We start from the raw sequence: 26,808 nt of genomic DNA, 5'->3' as shown, positions 1-26,808 counted from the left end.
AAAATTTGCATTTATGAACAATCACACTGCATCCTGTATGGCCGGCTTTGGTGTACTTACAATTAGGCATGCTTACGATTGTCTTAAACAGGGCCCTGATGAATAATGTAATATCTGTAGTATATACAGTACAGTATTTTAACCTATTTTATAATATTGGTAGGTCAACTTCATTATGTACATTATAAACTTTCCCTGTGCTTACACTGATATGACATTTGTTATATTGTTCAAAACAGTGTTTCTAAGGGCCTGTCACTGAAGGTCTGATGGAAAGTCCAATCTGTGCCAGTGTATTTCATCTCTTTTGCTATGGAATGTGCCAGGAAGCAGCTTTAGGTATTCTGCTAGTTTTTGAGCTAGTGAGTCTCAGAGATTCAAACTTGTCTGCTAGGCGTAAGTGTGCATTGGGGTTTTTAAACATCTGTCCACTCTATAACTCTCTATAACTATTTTCCCTTTTCCCTGCTCAACATATGCAGGCAATTATATTATTTACTCAAGCAACTTGCTGAGTTTGTTATATTATGTGCAAAAAAAGAACTTTCTGTCCAGATCCTTCAGTTCTGCTAATACTAGAACTCTGGGATATGTTAATGTACATTGCTTGCATGTCCAGATCATCGCAGGAAAAGATGTGCATGAATGGTTACATTCTCGTAAAGCCACATGAATATTCATGACCCTCTGACAGTAGACAAGATCATAACCAAGCTGGGATATGAGGTCTCTATGTACTGATTGTCTGCAGGAGCAAAACAGAAATCATAAATCAAATGAAAAGGGCTAGATACATGGCTTTATCACATACAAAGGACTCAAAACGCTTCTAAGATGTTTGGGCCTTGGAAGCTATGGAAATTGTATCTTTGTAAGTGAAAGTTTTGGGTCTATTGTACTTTTATTGTTAATATGTATTATTGTAACTACTACTCTAATAGCCTGGTGAATCTACTTAAAGTGCAACTATTAGCCATACTATGCCAGGGGAAAAAAAACACATATTTAAGTAGATACTTACTTGCTCTACTTGCATAACAGATGTATTGCACTGTCCACGTTTTGATTTCAGTGTATTTTATATAGTGAAATGGCCAGAATTCTGTCCATGGCAGGGGCCATCTTGGGTCCCACAGGCTTCGGCATCCGCCTCCCCCGAATCCCCTCTCTCACCTCCTCTTCTCCCCGCACTATTATAGAGCTTAGGGAGTAATAAAGGCAGTGGGTGCAGACCCATCTGCTCATGGTGGCACTGGAGTTCCTGTCTATACACTCTGCAGTACCGCCGGCGGTAGTGCAGAGTGTATAGACAGGAACTCCAGCGTGTGGAACTATATAGAGGTGAGTCTGTGCACTGCTTTTATTCCTCCCCGCTTCGCTGAGTAATAGAGGAGGAGAGGAGATGCGAGGAGGGATGCAGGGCGATGGGGGAATGCAGCAGGAGTGTGGAGAGGGGCACACAACAGGAGGGGACGGGTGAGGACAGTGAAAGAGGACAGCTTCTTCTGGACCCCCTCCCTGCATCCTAGCAGGCAATAACAACGGAGCAATAGCATATGTGGTCAGTAGAAGAGCCAGGCACCTCTGTGAGAGCAGAGGCAGAGGTGCCTGGCTCTTCTACTGACCACATATGCTATTGCTCCGTTGTTATTGCCTGATGAAGCGGGATCAAACCTGCGAAACGCGTTGCATATTTGGAGTTCATAAATAAAATATATTGACTGTCTTTACTACAGTCGTTGTGTGTCTACTTGGAGGAGGTAAGTCCACCACTACCTCCTCTTTTTACCAAGAATTTGGTTTTTTAAGCTCATTTAGCTTCCTATTATCCTTTTGGCGCCTCTGTTCTCCTGCATAAGTTTGATTAAGTTTGACTGCATTTGCTGCATGCTTGTTTCAGGGGAGTGATTGAGACACTACAGATGCATGAAAGATCAGCAGGATGTCAGGCAACTGGTATCATTTAAAAGGAAATAAATATGGAAGCCTCCATATCCCTTTAAGGTCAGTTATTATTTAATCTGAATGGTGCTTCAAATTATAGCCAAAGATAAAAAATGCACTTTATTACCATAACATAAATTCCACAATTACAAACATCTTTCCTATGTTCTTGGCACGATCACTAGATCACCTAAAATCTATCTTTACTATGATTTCCAAATATCAGTGTGGGTGTGTCAGTACTATAGGCCAATCAAAAGTTACTTTGTTGAAAACTGAGGGGGTGTGTTTTATGGATTTAGTTTGCTGATAAAGGTGTCCCTGCTTGGGGGGCATAAGGATCTCAGTTGTGTGGTGTTGTCAATGCCACTCCATTAAGAGAATTAGAGACGGTGATGTGACAGAGAAGATTGCTGAGTCCTTCATAGATATGGAGGAAGCATATATTCCAACTTGCTACATGAAGCTTAAACACTCTTGGAGGGAACTTATCTTTGTCAAAATAACTCCATTCAATAGTACGCTGTGAAGCAACAGTTCCAGCTTAATTCCTCAAAGCTAACCTTTAAAGAGAAGGTCCAAAAAGTGTTGACCTCAAATGTACACCAAATGTTTAGAGCTGAACCTTCTAAGAGGAAAGCACAAATTTGTGTAAACTGTACATACCACAAATGTTTTCATATGTACTGTCTGGGTGGTCTCAGAGCTACTGTATGAACAAGCACCAGACTGCCACCTACATATCTGACATAATGCCCACACCATAAATAGAGAAACCAAAAAGTATGAAGAAACACAAAGGGGCTTCTGACTGTTCCTCGTACATCTGTCAGATTGACCAAGCAGAATACAGACACTGCATATTCATTTATGAAGACTTAAAAGTCTGTGTATTTACAACAAAATGGCCACAAGAAATGTAGGTAAGTAAAAGAGTATGGTATAATTTCAGTAACAGAACAGAACTGAGAAATTATGCATAGGTTCCTACATTAAGAAAAGGAATAACCCTACATTGCTCTTGACCCCCCAAAAATGCCATGCGTTACCTGGGGTTTAAAAAGTACTTCCATTTGTGCCTTACTTTCAAGAATAAATGAGTTGTCCTATTGCATTCATTTTCTTCACCTGCAATCCTGAATTAAGTTACACTATGGAATGAGTATTTGCATGTAATCTACATATACTAACTTTACATTTATGTAATAACTTATTTAATCTACGAGTTTATGTTCAACCTAAATTCTCGTTTTAAGTAGGACTGTTAGGAAACCTAATTCCAGCATTTCATCTTCTCAAGAACCATAAGGGCCCGTTTCCACTTGTGCGGTGCGAATGCAGATGCAAATTTTGCATGCGGGTGTATGCGAATTTTCATGCGAATTCGCATGAATGACGCTGTATGTGAATTTAACCATGGCAGTGCCTGTGTGATTTTCCATTGATTTCATGCGAATTTGCGTCCGAATTCACATGAAAATTCGCATATACCCGCATAGCGGTATGCAAATTCTGATGGCTCTGCCATGCGAATTTTTACCGCGGATGAAAACGCTCAGAAATCCTGACAAGTGGAAATAGTCCCATCCACTTGTATTGGCTATGCGAATTTGCATGCGGCAAACGCATGCAAATTCGCGATAGTGGAAACGGGCCCTTACTGTGCTTTCATTTCTGCTTCTCTCTGTGTCTCAGCATCAAATCATCATGTCTTTGCCTAACTCCGCTGTTCATGAACCAAAATGGTGGCTAGGAGTAGAACTCCAAGTCCTTACAGGACAGCCAATGCTGACCCAGACTGCCCAATGCCATCAATAACTGACTCAAAAACAGATTGCATGGGAATTCTAAAGTACGGTAGACAATATTTAGCACTTTAGACTTTATATAGAATCTAGATTTTTTTTTTCATATAAGATCATTTAGGAAGAAAAAAATCTCAGTGCAAATAAAAGACATTTTTCTCTGCTTTACTGTTAAAAATTGAAGTAATTGTTGAGCACATTAAACGGCAAACAATGTTAAAAACGCTTATTGATGACTACAGCTCACCTTGGAGCATATTCATGAAACACTGGTAAAACTGCTGAGCATGACAATTGTACCAGTACTTCCGTAAGTGATATAGCATACATGGCGCATATAGCACAAGCTGTGATATGTACATGATGCGCGGGGTGCTACTTTAATGCACATTATGCACAGGGATTAACAAGCGTCTTACTAGCAATGCACGCATTGTGTACATAATGCAGGTTGCACTATTTCCGCAATGCGAGCTAGAAGGCTATTAGATGGGTGCAGACAGTGGACAAGCAACCCTGCAGTCAATGTGTAGATAAAACAGAGGCAGCCTTACCTCTACAATGTCTGAATTTGTTCGACTTTCATGTGGCTCATTGTATTCTGTGTATTTCAGCAAGACCTTATCCATATCCGTGCTAGCATACTGGAAGAGTTTGTTGGTGCTGTTGAAGATGATTAGTGCTATTTCACAGTCGCATAGAACACTCAGCTCGTACGCCTTCTTCATTAACCCAAACTTCCTCTTCGTAAATGTCACCTGGAGATACAAATACAAGATTGTAAAAAATGAAGTAATTGAATTTCCCAATAGAGTTTTAAGATATTTTATAATTCTTGATGCATAATAACTCCCTGAACATGAGTTACAGAGCTGACGCTACCAACCTGATTCTGTAGTGGTGATTTATCGATACAGGTGCAGAGGAACCTGCAGCAACAAGAAACAATTTCCTGTTTGATTTAACAGTTTTAGCCTTGTTTTTGGATTCTGAGCAACTGAATTATTTTTGGTACGTTTTCTTTCTGCCTGACTTTACAAATCATTAGATGCAAGGGTGAGACTGCATACTGTCTCCTTACGTATACATCACTGAAAAATGAGTGCAACTGCTAAAAACCCATGACCAGTGCCGGTTACTGAAAATTTAGCTTGCACTTCACTGTAATCAATGGAACATTTAATGAACTTGTTACAATATAACTCCAATTTTTTTGGATCAACAGAGGGACCCTTTTTCAAGGGTTCCCAGCAATAAGTTCTTGAAGAAGGGTTCCTTGGTTAAATCAGAGCCTGTTTTTCTCATAAACACATGGGGCCATATGCAATTCCTGGGTGATGTTTTAAAACGTGTCAATAAAATGCATTTTAAATCAACAGCAAGCAAAAAAAATACTCAAAATTATTTTGCTAGTACTGTTTACCTACTTTTTGATAATTTCCTTTGCAAAGTGCTAAAAGGTTAATTTAAATCAAAGATTACAATTTTTCACCTAAGAGAAAGGTGAAAATGTGAATTGCATATGGGCTATAGTTGGTTAAAGACTGACATTGACATTGATCATATTAGAAGATATTCTGACTTACACCTGACACAAAGAGGTCCTCGAAAGGCATAAAGGTTACCTTGCATATTTTTTCATTTTTTTTGTTTTATTAATTTTATAACTTCACATTCCTTGAATATTTGGTATGCCCTGTACAATCCCTTCTGAAAGGTAATAGATCAATTGAGATGATGTAAATATTACTTTGACAATTGTTCTTTTTTTTTTGTGGTACACATTATAAGTACGGTGATGCCAACAAATACAAGAAAAGGTCATTTGTGGTTAGTATGTGAAAGATGGCCTGTCATCTAACTATGACTGCACACGTGACCTTTGTTTGATCAGGACCGGAACAAACCTTTGTGCACTAGCGCCAAGCTATAGACGCTCTAGTGTTTGTTATTTTCCATGTATGGAATGATGCAGGTATGTTTGAATGGGTGTGGAGAAAGGGCTTGAATGGGTGTGGAGAAAGGGCACAGGTACAAAACTCTGTCTAAAAGGCTGTTCCTGCAAGTCTGGATTTTCAACTGCAATGAAATAGCAAAAACATGAACAAATACTTTGAGAGGCAGAAGTGAAGCAGAGTTTATCTTGATAAACTACTATTCAGCGCCAAAGGCTGATTGCAGCGAGGCCTCACAGGTTGTTAAGCAGACCCCTTAAAGAGGAACTCCAGTGAAAATAATGTAATAAAAAAGTGCTTCATTTTTACAATAATTATGTATAAATGATTTAGTCAGTGTTTGCCCATTGTAAAATCTTTTAAATCCCTGATTTACATTCTGACATTTATTACATAGAGACATTTTCACTGTTGGCAGGTGATGTAGCTGCTGCATGCTTTTTTGGCAGTTGGAAACAGCTGTAAACAGCTATTTCCCACAATTATTATTATTATTATTTATTGAATTTATAAAGTGCCAACATATTACGCAGCACTGAATGCAACAAGGGTCACAGACAGGAAACTGCCAAGAGTACCACGGTCCTCAGAGTTTCTTGTAGGAGGGGTTTCACCACAATATCAGTCACACAGTGCCCCCTGATGGTCTGTTTGTGAAAAGGAATAGATTTCTCATGAAAAAGGGGGTATCAGCTACTGATTGGGATAAAGTTCAATTCTTGGTCAGAGTTTCACTTTAAAGGTGGTGAGGCTACCAGTATATATCTGCCAAAGGCAAGGGACTATCAACAGTGTTTTTGGGCAGTGATATAAACGTGTGCAATATCTTAGCAGTGATGCTAAAACTATCATTCTTAGGTACAATTACATGTTTCAAACCTCAAAACAGCATTCATATAGAAAAAAGAAATGTAAATTCCCCAAATGCACTGTATGGCTTTGTCTTGGCTAGCAGCAGTTTGACTAATATTATTATTATTATTTAGTATTTATATAGTGCCGACATCTTCCGCAGCGCTGTACAGAGTATATATAGCCTTGTCACTAACTGTCCCTCGAAGGAGCTCACAATCTAGTCCATACCATAGTCATACTGTATGTCTGTATTGTGTAGTGTATGTATTGTAGTCTAGGGTGGGAAGCCAATTAACTTATCTGTATGTTTTTGCAATGTGGGAGGAAACCGGAGTGCCCGGAGAAAACCCACACAGACACAGGGAGAACATACAAACTCCTTGCAGATATAGAGAACAACAGCAAATTGGAAACCTGAACTTGGGATGCAAGAAAGATCTCACAGGTTGATCTTCTGATTCTAGTTCTGCAGCAGTAACTTTTAGCTACATATCTAGTTCTGTACATGCAGGCTTTCCTGTGCAGGGTTGAAGCCCTTGTGTCCCTCTACTAGGAGTAGAAGAGATTCTTGTTTTTGAGGAGTAATTAACCAAAACTTCTAGACCATCCAGTCTGCACATTAGGGAACGTTCTCCCTACTCTCCAAGATGATCTAAACTCTGGAAAAGTAATGAAAAAGCATGAGGTCTTATTAGCTGCAGCCTTACTGATCTCTATGTTCCTGCTGATTATTAAATTATTTGCTTAATATTTAGTAATTATATAGCACCAAAATCTTCCGCAACGCTTTACAGAGTATATTGTCTGGTCACTTAACTGTCCCTCAGAGGAGCTCACAATCTAATCCCTACCATAGTCATGTGTCTATGTATATATCATGTACTGTAGTTTATGTATCATAGTCCAGGGCCAATTTTTTTTAGGGGGAAGACAATTAACTTATATGTATGTTTTTGGGATGGAGAGGAAACCAGAGTACCCGGAGGAAACCCAAACAGACACAGGGAGAACATACAAAATCTGAGCAGATAGTGCCCTGGCTGGGATTTGAACTGGGGACCCAGCGCTGCAAGGCAAGAGCACTATCAACTACACCACAGCGTTGCCCAGTAGTCTGGATTTTTATCTGAGCAACCCATTTGTCAAGGAAGTTGGACAGATTTAACAATGGCGCTGGGAAATATAGACAACTATGGGATCCATTTCTACCAGTTTTTCATATTTTTTCAGGTCCAGTTCAAGAAAAGGCATTCCCTTTTGCTCTGGAAGCAGCACAGAGAGTAATGCAGAGGGATTGTCCAAGTTCTTTATTATGTCATTTTCTGTATAAATAGCATTCGTCACTTTAGGTCACATTTGGATCAAAGCCCGGATGAAGGCTACAACACATCTGCCAGGTTAAGTCAGGCATTCCTACTATTGCAAGATTTTATAAGGATCAGCTTTACACTGACTAAGGTTAGACATTCTTACATGAATCTGCACATACAGTACATAGAATAAAAAGAAAAAATACTTGGCCCATGTGTTGCCGCTAAGTAACTCCTGACTATCATGTTAGAAATGGGATCAGCCAGCCAGCATTCCACTGACCGTTTTCTAAGCGCAGCTTAGTGCACATAAAACACGATGCACTGTAGAGATCACATACTGTGTTAAAATATGACTAACATTCCTTTCATATTTATATAACTGACTTAGTTCACTGCCAGAAAACCAACATGTTTCTCTAGTACAAAACAGATCCTTAAATATGTATAATATTTATTGGAATGAGTCCTGAACTAAGAATATCTCACTATTTGAATTCAGTGTTCAGAACATGTTGTTATGGTGATTGGTTAGTGACATGGTAGGGCGGCAAATACTTTTTATCGTGTAGACGTTGACAAGACGTTCTTTTTAACAACCGGAAAATGAAAACTTTAAATATCAATTTGGCATAACCCTGTGTATGTTTTTTTACGAAAATTATACACACACACACACATACACACACATACAAACATTAAAAGTGGTATTAGATTTTGGAGGAAAAAGGAAAAATCTATGATATCTCCAAGTGTAACAGTGGAACAACTCACTTAAAGCACAGGCTTTAAAGAGGATCTGTCACAGTAGAGAGATTGTTTTAATTTGAAATTGATGTCCGCCAGGAGAAAAGCGCGATATAAATGTTATTTGTCTTGTCTTGTAATAGTCTAAACCTTTAACTAAAAAACAATACAAACAAAAACACAGTCCTGTTCCTGTGCCACAGTCATTTGCTTCAAATTTGATTGTAGATTTTTCCAGCTCATCCCTTCATCCCAATCAGAAGCTGATACCCCCTTTCCCATGAGAAATCTTTTCCTTTTCTCAAATGGATCATCAGGGGCCTCTGTATGGCTGATATTGTGGTGAACCCCCTCCCACATGTGATGTCAGGGCCTCACAGCTCTGAGGTCCTGACATCACACTGTGGGAGCCTTGTTGCATTGTGGGAAATAACAGCTGTTTCCAAATGCAAAAAAAAGCAAGCAGCATCTCCTTCCAGTGACATCAACTGCCAGCAGTAAAAATATCACCATGTGATAAATGTCTGAATATAAATCAGTGAGAGGAAAGATTTTACAATGGGCAAACACTGACTAAATCATTTATACATAATTATTGTACAAATTAAGCACTTTTTTTATTACATTATTTTCACTGGAGTTCCTCTTTAAGACAGGCAAGACATACACAGCTTCTGTGAGGTCATTCCAGTTTCTCGGGAAACACTAGAAAAGAACACATTTGAATAACAGGAACCTACACAAAGAAGACTGCACTCTCCAGTCATCATTCTGTTCATTTTGCCTTATAAAGGACTCCGAGATAGGAGTCCACACTCAGCTGAAGGCAGGAACCTCTGCTTAAGGGGTTATTTTGCTATACAATTAACACATTGCGAGGATTTCTTAAAGCAAACCCGAAGCGAAAATAAACGTATGAGATAGTGAATTATATGTGTAGTACAGCAAAGAAAATAATCTCATATTTTTTTTTACAGTTCAGGAAGAGTTAAAAAAAACTTAAGTTGTAATCTATGCAAAATACTTTCTCAGAGCTATTCGAACCACTGGGTCGTATACAGTCCTGTTTTCTGAAGTACTTAAAGCGGATCCGAGATGAAAAACTAACTATAACAAGTAACTTGTCTATATATCTTATCTAAAGTTTAGATAGTTTACACAGCATATCTAGCTGCAAAAGTTTTAAAAGTGTATGATCATTTATTCCTGTGATACAATGTGGGCAGCTATGTTCTTTTTGTCATATTGTCACAGGCTGAGAGCTGGAGATGGTATCAGCTTTCTTGTGTGTAAATTCAGCCCCCTCTCCTTCTCCCTCCTCCTCTCTGCCTTTGAAATCAATGGCTAGTAACACCTCCCCCTCCTCCTGCCCAGACTGAGGTCCTGTAAGCCCTTGCTATTGTCTGAAAGTGCCTTGGCACTCTGAGGGCTGTGGGCGAGGCTTGTTTAATTTATAGGGAATTAAAGTATTAAAACAAAAACAAAAAAGTATTTGGCTTGAGGAATGCCCTATAAACTATATGAAAGGAACACAATTATGCAATGATTAAAAGTTCATCTCGGATCCACTTTAAACAGCCAAGAAACAGTGAGAGACAGCTTGAGATAAGGTTTTACTACCAAAAGTTCAAAGGGTTTGTCTTATAGTGTGGTTTAAAGCTGCAACTGTGAAAGTATAATGCAATGTTAAAAAAAAGAAAAGCTATATAACTGTAAATAAAAATATGAGGCTCTTTTCTTTGCTACTAATGTTCTATTCATTATCCGTACTACACATACAATTCATTACATCATATTTTGTTTTTTGCTTTAGGTTTGCTTTAAAACAATGTTACAGTGAGCTGTGGTGTTGTAGCAATTCTTATTCGCTACCATCAGCAGTCTCAGGGATGGAATTTAGTTTACATTTACAGTGGGCTGAAATATGGTATTCCAAACACTTGGGTTGAGAAGCATTGTTTTATATGGTTACATTCCAGATGCTATCTAAAAGCAACTGCCACCCTGGTCAACGACTGAATGCCAGATGGTAATGCCATTGGATTATGTAAGTTCTCTAACCCCAGTCAGCAAGTCTGTAGCCACTGAAAGGAGTGGCTCCCACATGCCTACAGCCTGGGCGTTTATCCTTTCCAGCTTAAAGAGCTTTCACGCTTATTACCAAACTACAAACTCAATGTGTTGTTAGAAATATGTGAAACTATGCAGCACACATGTCCCTGTAAACTGCTGACAGGAATATAAATCTAAAAAGTGTTCTAATGCAGTGTGTTAGATCTTAAAAACAACATTATTGCTGAATTTCTCCTCATTCAAAGCAAAGGGATGTGAGCAACAAAACATCCCACACAAACCCTAATGGATTTAGGATTACTGTCACCAGAAAGCGAAGTGATAGCTAACCTTGCTTTAGGTATCCTGGTGTTTTGGCCTCTCACAGCCGAAGTGAGAGTGTTCAGCAGGCTTTCTTCCATGTTACGCAACCCCTTTTCCATGTCCAGCCACCCCTTCTAGGCAGCAGCCGCCCAAGGCGCAGGCCTATGTTGGCTTACCAGAAACCCAGCCTTGCCAATTCCTCTATACAGATAAGCTGGCAATGAATCACTCAACTTTAGCACTACATTTCTATGAGCAAGTGGCAGAGTTCAGTGGGAGGGGGAGAGCCTAGTGAGAAGGGGCAGAGCTTAGTGGGAAGGGGAGATCCTAGTGAGAAGGGGCAACACTGGGTGAGAAGGGACAAAGCTTGGTGGGAAGGCGCAGAACTTGTTGGAAAGGGGCAAAGCCTAGTGAGAAGGGGCAGAGCTTAGTAAGAAGGTACAAAGCCTAGTGAGAAGGGGCAACACTGGGGAGAATAGGCAGAGCTTAGTGAGAAGGGGGAGAACCTAGTGAGAAAGGGCAGAGCTTGGTGAGAAAGGGCAGAGCTTAGTGAGAAGGGGAGAGCCAAGTGGCAAGGGGCAGAGCTTGGTGAGAAGGGGCAGAGCTTAGTGAGAAGGGGAGAGCCAAGTGGCAAGGGGAAGAGCTGGGTGAGAAGGGGCATGGCTTAGTGAGAAGGGGGGGGGGGCTAGTGGCAAGGGGCAGAGCTTGGTGATTATGGCTAGAGCTTAGTGAGAAGGGGAGAGCCAAGTGGCAAGGGGCAGAGCTTGGCGAGAAGGGGCAGAGCTTAGTGAGGAAGGGGAGAGCCTAGTGGCAAGGTGCAGAGCTGGGTGAGAAGGGGCAGAGCTTAGTGAGAAGGGGGGAAGCCTAGTGGCAAGGGGCAGAGCATGGTGATTATGGCTAGAGCTTAGTGAGAAGGGGAGAGCCAAGTGGCAAGGGGCAGAGCTTGGTGAGAAGGGGCAGAGCTTAGTGAGGAAGGGGAGAGCCTAGTGGCAAGGTGCAGAGCTGGGTGAGAAGGGGCAGAGCTTAGTGAGAAGGGGGGGAGCCTAGTGGCAAGGGGCAGAGCTGAGTGATTATGGGTAGAGCTTAGTGAGAAGGGGCGAGCCTAGTGGCAAGGGGCAGAGCTGGGTGAGAAGGGGCAGAGCTTAGTGAGAAGGAGGAGAGCCTAGTGGCAAGGGGCAGAGCTGGGTGAGAAGGGGCAGGGCTTAGTAAGAAGGGGGAGAGCCTAGTGGCAAGGGGCAGAGCTGGGTGAGAAGGGGCAGAGCTTAGTGAGAAGGGGAGAGCCAAGTGGCAAGGGGCAGAGCTTGGTGAGAAGTGGCAGAGCTTGGTGATTATGGGTAGAGCTTAGTGAGAAGGGGAGAGCCTAGTGGCAAGGGGCAGAGCTGAGTGAGAAGGGGCAGAGCTTAGTGAGAAGGAGGAGAGCCTAGTGGCAAGGGGCAGAGCTGGGTGAGAAGGGGCAGGGCTTAGTAAGAAGGGGGAGAGCCTAGTGGCAAGGGGCAGAGCTGGGTGAGAAGGGGCAGAGCTTAGTGAGAAGGGGGAGAGCCAAGTGGCAAGGGGCAGAGCTTGGTGAGAAGGGGCAGAGCTAAGTGAGAAGAAGGAGAGCCAAGTGGCAAGGTGCAGAGCTTGGTGAGAAGGGGCAGAGCTAAGTGAGAAGAAGGAGAGCCAAGTGGCAAGGTGCAGAGCTTGGTGAGAAGGGGCAGAGCTAAGTGAGAAGAAGGAGAGCCAAGTGGCAAGGGGCAGAGCTGAGTGAGAAGGGGCAGAGCTTAGTGAGAAGGGGGAGAGCCTAGTGGCAAGGGGCAGAGCTTGGTGATTATGGGTAGAGCTTAGTGAGAAAGGGGAGAGCCTAGTGGCAAGGGGCAGAGCTTGGTGAGAAGGGGCAGAGCTAAGTGAGAAGAAGGAGAGCCAAGTGGCAAGGGGCAGAGCTTGGTGAGAAGGGGCAGAGCTAAGTGAGAAGAAGGAGAGCCAAGTGGCAAGGGGCAGAGCTGGGTGAGAAGAGGTAGGGCTTGGAGGGAGGTGGCATACCATAGTAAAAAAAACAGAACTTAGTAGAAAGTGTTGGGGCTCAGCAGTAGCGTAGATGTGATATATTTATGTACATCTTACAGTTCTTTTGAGCCTAGGAGACTTTCTTCCTGGCTGTAAAATGCTGCCAACATAATCCGTATCCTCATGAGGGATTCTCAGTATTTACTTAATTCTTTACCAAAGCATTCCCTGTAAAGGATCTTTACAAAAATAGCATCCAGCCTCCCTATTTATTTGCACACTGCTCTGGCAACTGAACTGATCAACTGTTTTTAAAAATAAAGAAAGCCCAGGGAATCCCTTATGAGGTGATGCACTAGTCTGAAGCCTGCCAGATTTTAACTACTGTAAGCGTCAGGGACATAGGAAAAAATACACTGAAAGTGCATTTTATTGTGAATCAAATGTACAATTTCTACGTATGAATTCACAATTAAGCATTTTTAAATGATAGCGGTCCATCATGTAAGATCCACCAGAACTCCTGACTTTCACTGGGGATCACTGTGCAAACTGCAGCACAGCAGTAAAGAGTCACAGGAAGTTCGGCATGATCAGTTTGTTCTGAGTTCACATATGGCTGAATCACTTAAAAAGAAATTACTCTGTAGTAAAAAAAAAAAAGCATTTCACACTTTGATGAAAAAGCATAAAAACTGCCTCCAGACAGAACTCTGTAAACAGGTAAGGATTATTAAATCAGCTCTTTACATTCCCAGACGGATCTTCTTTTTAATACGTATGTATTTTCGCTTTCTATATTTAGTTCCTTTATGAGAAAGATAAATTAGCCCACAATTACAATGGAATCAAATGCATTGTTTACTCCCACATCTAAAAATACTGTATGCACAGCGCTGGTGGCTTCACTTCCTCCAACAAAACATTATCATCTGCTCTTCCTGGCGTATTGTTCTGCAAGACGTGAACTTTTTACATTTGCTTGTGCGGCTGGTTTAAGCCCTGTGATTTGGAGTCAAAACAAATGTTCTTTAGTTGTTGAGGCTCGTGCTGCTGCTGCTGAAGGGCACTTTTGCTGTGTCTTTTCGCTGGCATGCAGCAGGAACACAAACCACCACCATCACTTTCAATGTGGCCTTGATGACAGGTTGCATAAAAAAATGTTGAACCTTTGGATACTATGTTACTCCTCTCACGGTCCCCACATTCCAGTGCTTGCTCCCCCGTTTGGCAGTCTCTGACCGATGAGCCGGAGACTGCTGTCTGCCACTGCGGGAGGCTTCGGAAGCTGGAGTGCTCCCGAAGGCGGGCCGTTCCATACTGCGCATGCGTGACCACGCTCTCTCGCACACTCATGCACTCTAATACTTCAAGACAGTTTCTTCCAAGTATGGTATTTGTGCCTTGACTATTGTGCCAGATGGTGATTTTCTGACTTGTGTTTATGAAGGTTGACATTGATAAGCTTGTATTAATCATTAAAATAGCCATGGACATTTTTTCTTCCAATCAGCTTGTCCGTGTCACTGCATCAGAGGTTAATGACCCAATAATTCATTAGGCTCTGAAGAACTAGAGGTGTGTCCAGGACCTCCAAAGTCTGATTATATGGAGGGTCCAGCAACCATTGGCCACAGGATTGTTATTTTGAACTGTACTGAAGATATCAATAGCACAATCAGTGGTGTATATTAGTTGCCGCTTTTATTTGTTTCCTGTCAGCCTTAGCAGTACATTTTGTGATACAGTACTATATAAAATAAATTATTGTTTTGTTATGTTGTTGGCATGAGATACCAAATTTAGTGGTATCTGTGTCTTGGCCAACCACACATTTTAGGGATGTCCTGTTATTTGGTTACAGTCTCCTCTAGTTCCTGATATTCTGGGTGAGCTCTGGTTTGTATAAGTTCCTCTTGATGTTGTATCTGAGCAATCTGTGGTGTCACACTGGCCACTGAGCTTTCCAGGGGATGGTGTGCCACAGCCACATTCTGGAACCAGGTAAAATACAGAAACAATGATCTTTGCTGGGCTATAACATTATTATTATGGATTCATATAGCACTGACACCTGTCACGGCACTTTCCAGGGTCCATAGTCTGTTTCTCAAAGGAGCTCACAATCTAATCCCAATCATTGCACAAACTCACACTCTAATCCCAAATCAGTAGCTGATTTTGATTGTTCCAAATCAAATCTGCATCTCTAGTGACCAGCAAACTCCTTGCAGGCAGTGTCTTAGCTGAGATTCAAACCTGGGACTTTAGTGCAAAACAGACAATTTGGGTGCCGCAGGCACCACAGAAGTGCTTCATAGACCACAGGTTGTATTGTGGGCATGGGTGCCAATGCAGCACCCAAACTTCTGCGACGTCCTATATTTTATCCTAATTTAGCGGGGCATATATCGTCAGGATTGCGGGGGGAAGGGGACAGTTAGGCATTGGAGTTGGTCCATTATGTCTTTTAGGGTTAGGCATCAGTGGGGGGTTGGTCAGAGTTAGGCACGGGTGGTGGCCAGTTAAGGTTAGGTAACAGTGAGGGAATTTGGTCAGGATTAGGATTCTGTAGAGGGAGGGATCACGTGAGAATAGGGCTAGGTTTAGCAATAGTAAAATATCTGTAAAATGTACCGATATTTTAGTATTGCAACTAGCTCTGCTTATTTTGCACGTACGTTTTTGGAGTTGTAAAGCGACACCAAACTAACATCTTAGTCTTAAAAATGCATCCTTAGTTTAAATCTCGGTGTAATTGTAGTTATAACAACTTTATCGATATATTAATATATTATTTTTTATAATGTTATTTGTTAGGGCCCAGTGTTCACTGTTGGTTGCAGCACTGGTGGTTGGGTTCAGTTCCAATTAGGGACAATATCTGTATGGAGTACAATAACGTCAAGCTTAGTTGTCTTTACAAGAAAAGTACTATCAGCTCCAGAGGGTTTTTTTTTGGCAAATAATTATTACATAAATTTAATATTTTAGGTGTTCATTTTTTGTAAACTATGGTTAGCATACTGTATATGCACATGAAGTACTGACAGGCAATGTGCACATGGCAAGGGGTAGCTGAGGAATGCCAGCCAACATCCAGAAGCACTTGGTAAACACTGGTTTGTGTAACTGATTGTCCTACCTCTGCAAGGCTACCAGTTACCTATATGTAAACTGCATTTATACTAGCTATATATTTAAAAGGCAGACTACTTGTTTATCATACAGAACCAAACATGCGATATATATATATATATATATATATATATATATATATATATATATATATATACATATATATTTTTTTTTCCCCAAGTAATTGTTTATGGTTTCTGAACATAAATGATTCATTACAAAAGAAAGATAATATTGCATTGACCCCAAAAGAGCAATACTGTGCTGTCTTCACTCTGGGCCTTTTGTACAGATCCTTATAATAGCAGAGAGATGGAAATTTTCTCTGCGGGTGCTCTACAGGAAGGTGGAAAGGAATGAAACATGCCAGTAATTGGTGAAACACACTCACACATGGAGGTTGTGCTGCAGCTACTGGAGAGAGGAAGATCTTCTGTGTCTCCTGTGGAATTTTCCATCACACCTCAACTAGGCTTGTCAAAGACCTTTACTTCGTTATGGCTGTATTTGTGAGTGTCTATTATGATCTAGGTGTGTGTGTGTGTGTGTGTGTGTGTGTGTGTGTGTGTGTGTGTGTGTGTGTGTGTGCGCTCTTCATACATTTTGGACTTGATTCATAAAAGTGAAGTGACATTTATTTGTGTTAACTTGAATGTCCAATTATCTTAAAAACATTATCTTAAAAATATCATTTCTAAATTCTATTCTAAAAGATTATTTGAAAACAACAGAGGCTCCCTTGGCTTTGTCACACTATGAATTTTAGTGATTTGGTGTGTGTGTGTGATGTGTGTGGGCGTTTGTGTGTGATGTATGTGCAATGTGATGTTATGTTTTTGATATGCGTGTGGGTGTGTGTGTTTGGTATGTTTATGATGTGACGTTATGCCTGTGAGAATCCTGTACACATTGTTTGGAATAGTATGCAATACTGTGTGCACTATGTTGAGTGTGACATGAAAAAGCTGATGTTTTATAAATATGAAGGTGTTATCAATATCTGAAATGTTCCTCTAATTGGATTGATTGTGTGGTCGTGTATATATACTTTATTATACTTGTTTCTATCATATAAATTGAAAGTACTTATAAGTTTTATTACTGTAACTGTTAAAAATGCATAGAAGATGTTTGCTCTATAAATAATAATATTATAAATACATTAAACAATTAAGGCAAATGCAGAGTACAGCAGCAGTTCCTTAAACCTGAGGACAGGAATGCCCAGAACTCACTACTCACCTGAGAGAAATAAAGTAGATGAATTACCTATCTAGCCTTAAACAAAAAATCAAATATGTTTTGGATATACGGACGATGAATATAAATAAAAAATAAATAACTTTTTGTAGTTCATTAAAAATATACAGTAAATAATTGCTTGAAATTATTTTATCGATGACATTAATTTTCTATAACCTAGTATTTGATTGGTTGCTCTGACCTACAGCCTATTGCCACTCTTTAAGATATTACCATTATTTAGACTTCACCCTGTGAAACTATGAAAGACACATTTCCTTGTTATTACTATGTCTTTCAGGCCAGTTACCACACTTTTCATTATGCTCTATTTCTAACCCTTAAATGCTACAGTTCCATGCAATAAACAAAATATCAATTTACAGAAAAGTCTGAGATTCATGCCTGCTTGACTGCTGTAGAGGTTACAACTGTACTTCAACAATCATATACCGTAACAATTGTAAAATACTTTCATTACTAATTCAACTAGTTACTGAAGATTACCTTTCATAACTTTGCTTTACACTATGGGTGGTCATAAATGGACACAACCTGACTGAGATTCCACATTTCAGGAAAGAATTGAATGATTTAGGGCTACCCCAGGGGGCCCTAAGTAGTGCTTCCAGCTATCAGAAGTGTTCATTATCACACGCAGAGAGTTTCCAACTTGCTTATGGCAACCTTTATTGACACCCTTTCCATATAAAACATCCAGTCATCCATAAGTCAACTAGTAATATAAATTGCACAGTTTAAGTTACATTGTATTTTCAAGTAAATTCTCTAAAGACCTGACAAACTGACACATAAATATTTAGGCTTAAAAACAGCCTTTGTAGCTTTCATTATGCTGAAATGCGAATAACCTTAAGGTCAATAAAAAGCTAATTCTCTAATGAGAAAATGGTCAGGAAGCACATTTGTCTCCATTTCCTGTCAAAACAGGAAAAGAGTAACTTCTTCCTCTCCACAATGACTTCACTTATGCTTCCCACCTTCAACTTTTTCCCCAGGGTCATGATAATCATTCCTTGACTGGATACAATAAAGGTAGCAGCTGGTTCGTTTCAATACATATTATAAACAACCAATCAACCAACCACATGACCTCGTACAGACAGCGAAGTGTCACAGATGTCCTACACATTCTGATAAAATCACTTCTGCAATAACAGCCTCCTAATTCTTATGCTGACTAGCAGCAGCAGTTAATCTAGTTATGAGAGTGCACCAACTAAAAACCTAGCAATGTCTACATCCACCACTACCAGTAGCTGAAAGCTTTGATAATAATTTTAGTTGGCCTAAAACAACGTGCACACAACTGTGTTTATCTGAATTACCACTGAGTGGCTGCCTTCTCAGTTACCCAACAGTACCATTTATACTAGTTATCTGTGAACTGATGTGATTATATTATTATGTATTTATATCATACTGATATTTTAACAAAGCTTTTCTAGAGTACATTGAACAATTCATGCCACTAACTGTCCCTCAGAGGAGCTCTCAATCTAATGTTCTTAATGTAGCCAAAGTTTTATGCTGGGCATACACGGGTCGATCCGGCGGCCGATTAGCCGCCGGATCGACTCCCGCCGCGTCCCCGCCGCGTCCCCGCTTGTCCGTGCATGCACCCGGATTGATTCCCGCTCATCCCCGCCGGCGCTTCTTATCTTCAGCTCGATTTGCCGCTATTGTCTGCCCGCGGGTATCGAGAGCGGAATCAATCCCCGCGGCGATCAGACACGTCGGATATTATCAATCGAGCCATCAGCAGCTCGATTGATAAGCTAGCGTTGAACCGTGTATGCCCAGCATAATGTCTAATGAGTAAGAAAATTAACCCCCCAGAATGTTTTTTTTTTTTTTTTTAATAATGGGGGATGCATTGAAAAAACCCGCACAGACACTGGGAGAACATCCAAACTCTATGGCCAAGGTTCAAACTGGGACTCTAGAACCGCAAGAAACTGCATTCTATTGGGATGAGCCGAACATACTTTTGTGTGGTGCATGATAGTTCCGGAGAACGGATGAAAGTCGGACATCATACACAGTAATGCTATGTATGATATTTTTGATGTTACATAGTTACATAGTTATTTGGGTTGAAAAAAGACATACGTCCATCGAGTTCAACCAGAGAACAAAGTACAACACCAGCCTGCTCCCTCACATATCCCTGTTGATCCAGTGGAAGGCAAAAAACCCTTACAAGGCATGGTCCAATTAGCCCCGAAAGGGAAAAACTTCCTTCTCGACTCAAGAAGATGTAGAGGACAAAAAGTAGACACTATGACTAGGGGCTCATGGAGTGGAATGTGAAAACGTGTCTGCTGTCACTATGCATGGCAGGAATCCAATCAAGTGTGAGCCAAGCCTAATGCTTGACAGGTATACACACAATGCAATTTTCCATAACTGTTACATAGTTACATAGTTACATAGTTATTTTGGCTGAAAAAAGACATACGTCCATCGAGTTCAACCAGTACAAAGTACAACTCCAGCCCGTCCCCCACATACCCCTGTTGATCCAGAGGAAGGCGAAAAAAACCCCACCAGGCATGGTCCAATTAGCCCCAAATGGGAAAAATTCCTTCCTGACTCCAGATGGCAATCAGATAAAATCCCTGGATCAACATCATTAGGCATAACCTAGTAATTGTAGCCATGGATGTCTTTCAACGCAAGGAAAGCATCTAAGCCCCCTTTAAATGCAGGTATAGAGTTTGCCATAACGACTTCCTGTGGCAATGCATTCCACATCTTAACCACTCTTACTGTAAAGAACCCTTTCCTAAATAAATGGCTAAAACGTTTTTCCTCCATGCGCAGCTCATGTCCTCTAGTCCTTTGAGAAGGCCTAGGGACAAAAAGCTCATCCGCCAAGCTATTATATTGCCCTCTAATGTATTTATACATGTTAATTAGTTCTCCTCTAAGGCGTCTTTTCTCTAGACTAAATAAACCCAGTTTATCTAACCTTTCTTGGTAAGCGAGACCTTCCATCCCACGTATCAATTTTGTAGCTCGTCTCTGCACCTGCTCTAAAACTGCAATATCTTTTTTGTAATGTGGTGCCCAGAACTGAATTCCATATTCCAGATGTGGCCTTACTAGAGAGTTAAACAGGGGCAATATTATGCTAGCATCTCGAGTTTTTATTTCCCTTTTAATGCATCCCAAAATTTTGTTCGCTTTAGCTGCAGCAGCTTGGCATTGAGTACGATTATTTAACTTGTTGTCGATGAGTACTCCTAAGTCCTTCTCCAAGTTTGATGTTCCCAACTGTATCCCATTTATTTTGTATGGTGCTAGACCATTGGTACGACCAAAATGCATGACTTTACATTTGTCAACATTGAATTTCATCTGCCATGTATGTGCCCATATAGCCATCCTATCCAGATCCTGTTGCAATATGACACTATCTTCCTGAGAGTTGATGATTCTGCACAATTTTGTATCATCTGCAAAAATAGCAACATTGCTCACTACTGCATCTACTAGGTCATTAATAAATAAATTGAAGAGCACTGGACCCAGTACAGACCCCTGTGGGACCCCACTGCTAACAGTCTCCCATTTTGAGTACGATCCATTGACCACAACTCTTTGTTTTCTGTCCATTAGCCAGTTCCCTATCCATGCACACAAACTCTTCCCCAGTCCTTGCATCCTCAACTTTTGCACCAGACTTCTGTGGGGAACAGTGTCGAAGGCCTTTGCAAAGTCCAAGTATATCACATCTACAGCATTCCCAATATCCATATTAGCATTCACTACCTCATAAAAGCTGAGCATGTTAGTCAAACAGGACCTGTCTTTAGTAAACCCATGTTGATGCTGAGAAATAAGATTATTTTCTACTATGAAGTCATGTATAGTATCTCTTAGTAACCCCTCAAATAGTTTGCATACAACTGATGTTAAGCTTACAGGTCTATAATTTCCTGGATCAGATTTTTTGCCCTTCTTAAATAATGGGAAAACGTGGGCTGTACGCCAATCCACTGGGACTCTGCTAGTTGCAAGAGAGTCACAAAAGATAAGATAAAGGGGCTTAGCTATAACTGAACTTAATTCTCTTAGGACCCGAGGATGCATGCCATCTGGGCCAGGTGCCTTGTCTATTTTTAATTTATTTAGTCTTGCCTTTACTTCTTCCTGCGTTAAGTATTTAATATTACAGTTAGAAGATTGAGACTCTTCTGCCTCTGTAATTTGCAACAGTGCTGTTTCCTTTGTGAAGACAGAAGCAAAGAAAGCATTTAATAACTCTGCCTTCCCTTGGTCGTCCACCATTGAGTTCCCACCCTCATCCTTTAGGATTCCTATACAGTCAACCTTTCTTTTTTTAGAGTTGATGTACTTGTAAAACTTTTTTGGGTTAGATTTGATATCCCTAGCGATTTGATTTTCAGCTTCGATCTTTGCCAGCCTAATTTCTTTTTTACAATTTTTATTGCACTCCTTATAATTGCTTAGTGCAGCCTCAGTCCCCTCCTGTTTTAGGACCTTATAGGCATTCTTTTTCCTCTTCATTTTATCCCTAACCTTTCTATTCATCCATAGAGGCCTTTTTGATTCCTAGACATTTTGTTTCCATATGGGATATACATACTACAATATTGATTGAGAATACGTTTAAAAGCTTGCCATTTCCCTTCAGTGTCGTCCCCTTGTAGTACATTATCCCAGTTCACCAAACTTAGTGCCTGCCTAATTTGATTGAACTTTGCTTTTCTAAAATTCATAGTTTTAGTGGTCCCGCTGCCCCGTGGCCTATCGGTCACCAGATCAAACGTTATCATGTTGTGATCACTATTTCCCAAATGTTCTTGAACCTGCACATTTGATACATTATCTGGTCTATTAGAAATGATCAGATCCAGTAACGCATTCCCCCTAGTTGGTTCCGTTACCATTTGAGTCAAGTAATTGTCCTGTAGTGCTGCAAGAAATCTGCTGCTTTTACCAGAATGGGTAACCTCAATACCCCAGTCAATGTCTGGAAAGTTGAAGTCGCCCATAATTATGACCTCGTTTTTACTTGCAGCTTTTTCAATCTGCTGTAGTAATCGCAGTTCTGCAGCTTCATTAATAAGAGGTGGTCTGTAGCATACCCCAATAAGCAATTGGCAACTTTTATTTCCACCATGAATATTTACCCAAACGGACTCCACATCTTCGCAATCTTCCTCCATCTCATCGTTGAGGACAGCTGTAAAAGAATTCTTAACAAAGAGACAAACCCCTCCACCTTTTTTCCCTGTTCTATCCCTCCTAAACACATTGTATCCTTTTAAATTAGCTATCCAGTCATGGCTTTCATCCATCCATGTCTCGGTTATTCCCACAATGTCATAGCCTTTGTCATTCAGAATGAACTCTAGTTTGTCTATTTTATTTGCAAGGCTCCGAGCCTTGCATATAAAAACAACCTTTTACAATGTTTGATTTTTCAGGTTTTAACTGTATTCAGAAGTGTGTATGGGCACGTTTAGAAGAGTCAGAACTAGAATCAAGATCTTAATAGTGTTTTAAAAAGGCACTTTTTCTGCAGTGTTTTACAGAAAACATTTTACAATTCATACCACTTTCTGTCCCTGAAGATACTCACTAATGTCCTTACTAACGTCCTTTTATGGTCAGTTTTAGAGAAAACCCAATTACAATGCTTTGGGCGAGGGTAAAACAAATAAAATGAGGTGCTTTATAAGAGCACACACAGATATGGGTACAATATGAATGTTCCAGGCATATAGTATTCCAACTCAAAACTGGGACTGGAGTCTAGTTCTGCAAGGCGAGATTATTGGCCACAGAACATCCTTTTAGACCTGAAATGCATCTTTGGCTACGATTTACTCTTCCATTTAAAAAAAACTGAAGTGAGGGGGGAAATGTAGATACTTACCTCAGTAGTTGGAAGCCTCTGATTGGTCCACGGTTCCATCACAGGATCCCTCTATACCCATTTGACAAAAGGTTGTCAGGTTTTTTCTGGCTGCTCTCCGAACCATGGACAAGTACTCAGACTGGGCATGTGTGAGTAAGGTTCACACATGCCCAGTAGAATGAAACACTCATGCACAGAGTAAAATGCTATGCACTAGTTGCCAAATTCTACTGGACATGCATGGACCTTACTCACACATGCCCAATCTGGATACCTGTCCAAGGTGGAAATCATGGCCATAAGATGGGGTCTCTATAAAGATCTAGGAAAACTCTGGACTATCCAGGGGCATCCAACTACCGGAGTAAGTATCTAACCCCACAGTCCTCCCCAACACTCACACTCTTCAGATTTGGTCTGAATATGTTTTTAATTACTGGAAACCCCTCTCTACGAGTTCACACAATGACCAAGTTTGATAACTACAAAGTGACATAGAGACAATAAATTCATAAATAAAAATACCTTCTGTAATAGAATGAAATAACTATTGAAAAAAAGTACGATCTAAAAATCTAAAAAGAAAAAAGAAAATGGGAGAAAAATGTAATATAAATAATAAAACAACTCACTTTTTATGATCTCACCTAAACAATTATGGTCATTACCTATAATAACATAGCATCAGCAGCGAATCCAACCAAGCTCTAAACTACGGCAAACTCCCAAATTACTCCACCACGTTTTCCAACACTAAATGCTAGGAATATGCCCAGGGGGTTCTGTTTATTAAGACAGCAATAGCCGTGTAAAATCCAGAGAAAATTAAATTAAATTCCACCAGCAGATTCCAGTGTTCTACCATTTATATAACATGAAACTTTATCCAACGGAAAAGTAATAAGTCCATATAGAAGCATAAAAAAAGCACACAAAAAAAAAGCAACGTTTCCTTTGGCTTTTATTTTATACCGAATCTGTAAGATGAAAAAAACACTTTGAAGAGAAAAGGACATGAGGTCCTTTTTCACTACCATCTTTTGTCTTGAGATTTAAAACACGGAACAGGGGCTCTCATGTCTGAAATGTAGCAAATGCTAAATAAAGAACAAAACGCACAGAAAACTGAAGCCACAATCTGAAGAGTGGAGCATGTTACTGTGTTACAGGGGGCTGTTGGAAAGAAGGGTTCCGGTTAAAACAACATTAACTTCTTTCAACTGCTCCCTTGAGTATTGTTACAGGGAATTCATTGTGCTAAATGTATTTTATATTCCCTGTTGATACATTTATTCGAGTGTTACATCCAATCTTTTATGCTTTTTATTACTGCGTGCGTTTAACAGAACGTATGGCAGTCAATACTGGGGCTAATTTAGGAAAAGCAGATGACTGAAGGACCTTAGTTGCCTATAGCAGCCAATCAGATTCTAAATATCCTTCTGAGGTATGCTGAAGATGAAAGCTGAAATCTGATTGGTTGCTATGACCAGCACACTAAATATGCAAAAGTTAGCAAATACCTCATAAATTTGCACAGCCTTTCATGCAAAGCAATGCCAAATTAATCAATTAAAGGACATCCGAGGTGAAAATACCCTTTTGAGAAAAACAATTGTATCCATCCTCCTTCTCCTAAAAATGACTTTTTTTTTTAGATACCCCCTGGTTTTGTTTTATATTTGAATCTATTTTTTTAAGTTTTTACTATTTCATTGTCTCTGCCCAATGACACCTTCTTTGAAGTATGGCAGAGCTCAAATCTATGAATTATTGACCCTTTCTATCTCTTTCCTGCTCTCAGAAGCAATTCCCTGACAGAAAACTGTTTTATGGCTGTAATTACTTATCAGTGATGGTTAGGCTATAGTCTGACCCAGTCTGACCTGGTCCTGACCCTGTCACTTGCATACCTGATTTTTAACTCTTTTAGGCAGAGAAAGAAAAAAAGGAACACAGCATAGTTATTTGTGTGCTAGGCACTGTACATACTGAAAACACAATGGTCCACCAGCCTCAGATTTCTGATGCAAATTCTTTGGGGAGTCCTATAAGGATGAGGGGTCCATCACACCTCTCAGTGTATACAGTTTTAGAAGCACAACGCATTCCAAACAGGACTCGACCCTCCAAGGATATATAATCCAATATTATGTTTTATTCCATGATGGCGGATATAAAAGTATACAAAGATAGTATACAAGTGCTATCTTTGTATACTTTTATATCCGCCATCATGGAATAAAACATAATATTGGATTATATATCCTTGGAGGGTCGAGTCCTGTTTGGAATGCGTTGTGCTTCTAGGCACTGTACATACCCATGTCTATCTCATCATGTCACATGTCACTTCGGGTATCCTTTAAGATATACGCTCCAAGTATGAAACTAAAACTAGCGTATATTAAAACTGGTTACGTTTTAACATAATGGGCTTCATTCACAAAAGCGTGCTAACAGTTAGCACGCTGGTGAAAAGCCCCTTATCACGCCTAAACTCAGTTTAGGCGTGATAAGTTTAGGTGTGATAAGTTTAGGCGTGATAAGTTTAGGCGTGATAAGTTTAGGCGTGATAACTACTGTATATCACCAACTGGGTTAGCACCGCAGTGCACAGCTGATCAAAAGTTTTGCTAGCAAAGTCTGGTGTGCGTGAAACGTCGCATAGAGTTTAAAGGGACTCCGAGCTCTACTTAAAAAGTAAAATAGTACTCACCGGGGGCTTTCTTTAGTCCAGCGCTGGTCGGGAGGTCCCACGACGGCGTCCTGGCTCCTCTCCTAGGCCCCGCTCCGGAATGGCTGACCGGCCGCAGCCCGGGCGACACTCTGCTGAGTGTCGGGCTGTTCCTTCCGCGTATGACGCGGCTGACGTCACACGCCGGCCGCCTCGTGTCATCACGGCGGCCGGTGTGGCAGTACGGCACCTGCGCGATTAAAGCGCGCATGCGCCGTACTGCCACGCCGGCCGCCGTGATGACACGAGGCGGCCGGCGTGTGACGTCAGCCGCGTCATACGCGGAAGAAGGAGCCCGACACTCAGCAGAGTGTCGCCCGGGCTGCCGCCGTCCAGCCATTCCGGAGCGGGGCCTAGGAGAGGAGCCAGGACGCCGGCGTGGGACCTCCCGACCAGCGCTGGACTAAAGAAAGCCCCCGGTGAGTACTATTTTACTTTTTAAGTAGAGCTCGGAGTCCCTTTAATGGCGCTGAGTTTAGGCGTGATAAGGGGCTTTTCACCAGCGTGGTGCAATGGTTATCACGCCTAAAGTCTTTTAGCCATGATAACTGGGTTATCACCGCTTTGTGGATCGAGCCCATTGTGACAGCTAGCATGCCTTGATATCAGAGGGTCTTTGATTTAATTCCTAGCAGCAGGGCACCACCAGGGTCCCTTTGGATGCTCTGCTTTATTACCACAACTTATATACATAATAGTAGATTAATTTAGGTTGAATAATGAACTGGGTATGTGAAGGGCATGGTGATTTGGCCACTGTTGTTTTTAGCAAAATATAATTTAATAAAAAAGTTAACAAAAT

The 26,808-nt window shown here is 40.8% G+C and overlaps 1 protein-coding gene across 10 annotated transcripts in view; it reads right to left on the bottom strand.

Annotated features, from left to right (window-relative positions):
• Window positions 1-26,808, bottom strand: part of MEF2C (myocyte enhancer factor 2C) — a 369,418-nt gene that overhangs the window by 126,302 nt on the left and 216,308 nt on the right. For all 10 annotated transcript variants that reach the window (XM_068247862.1, XM_068247894.1, XM_068247888.1 and 7 more), the window contains one exon: window positions 4,304-4,507. In XM_068247862.1, coding sequence (XP_068103963.1) covers window positions 4,304-4,507 — 204 coding nt within the window. The remainder of the gene's footprint in view (window positions 1-4,303; window positions 4,508-26,808) is intronic.

This window comes from Hyperolius riggenbachi, chromosome 1, assembly GCF_040937935.1.
Source record: "Hyperolius riggenbachi isolate aHypRig1 chromosome 1, aHypRig1.pri, whole genome shotgun sequence".
Classification (NCBI taxonomy): Eukaryota; Metazoa; Chordata; class Amphibia; order Anura; family Hyperoliidae; genus Hyperolius; species Hyperolius riggenbachi.
The sequence above is the reverse complement of the archived record's forward strand: the minus strand, read 5'-3'. Positions and strand labels throughout refer to the sequence as shown.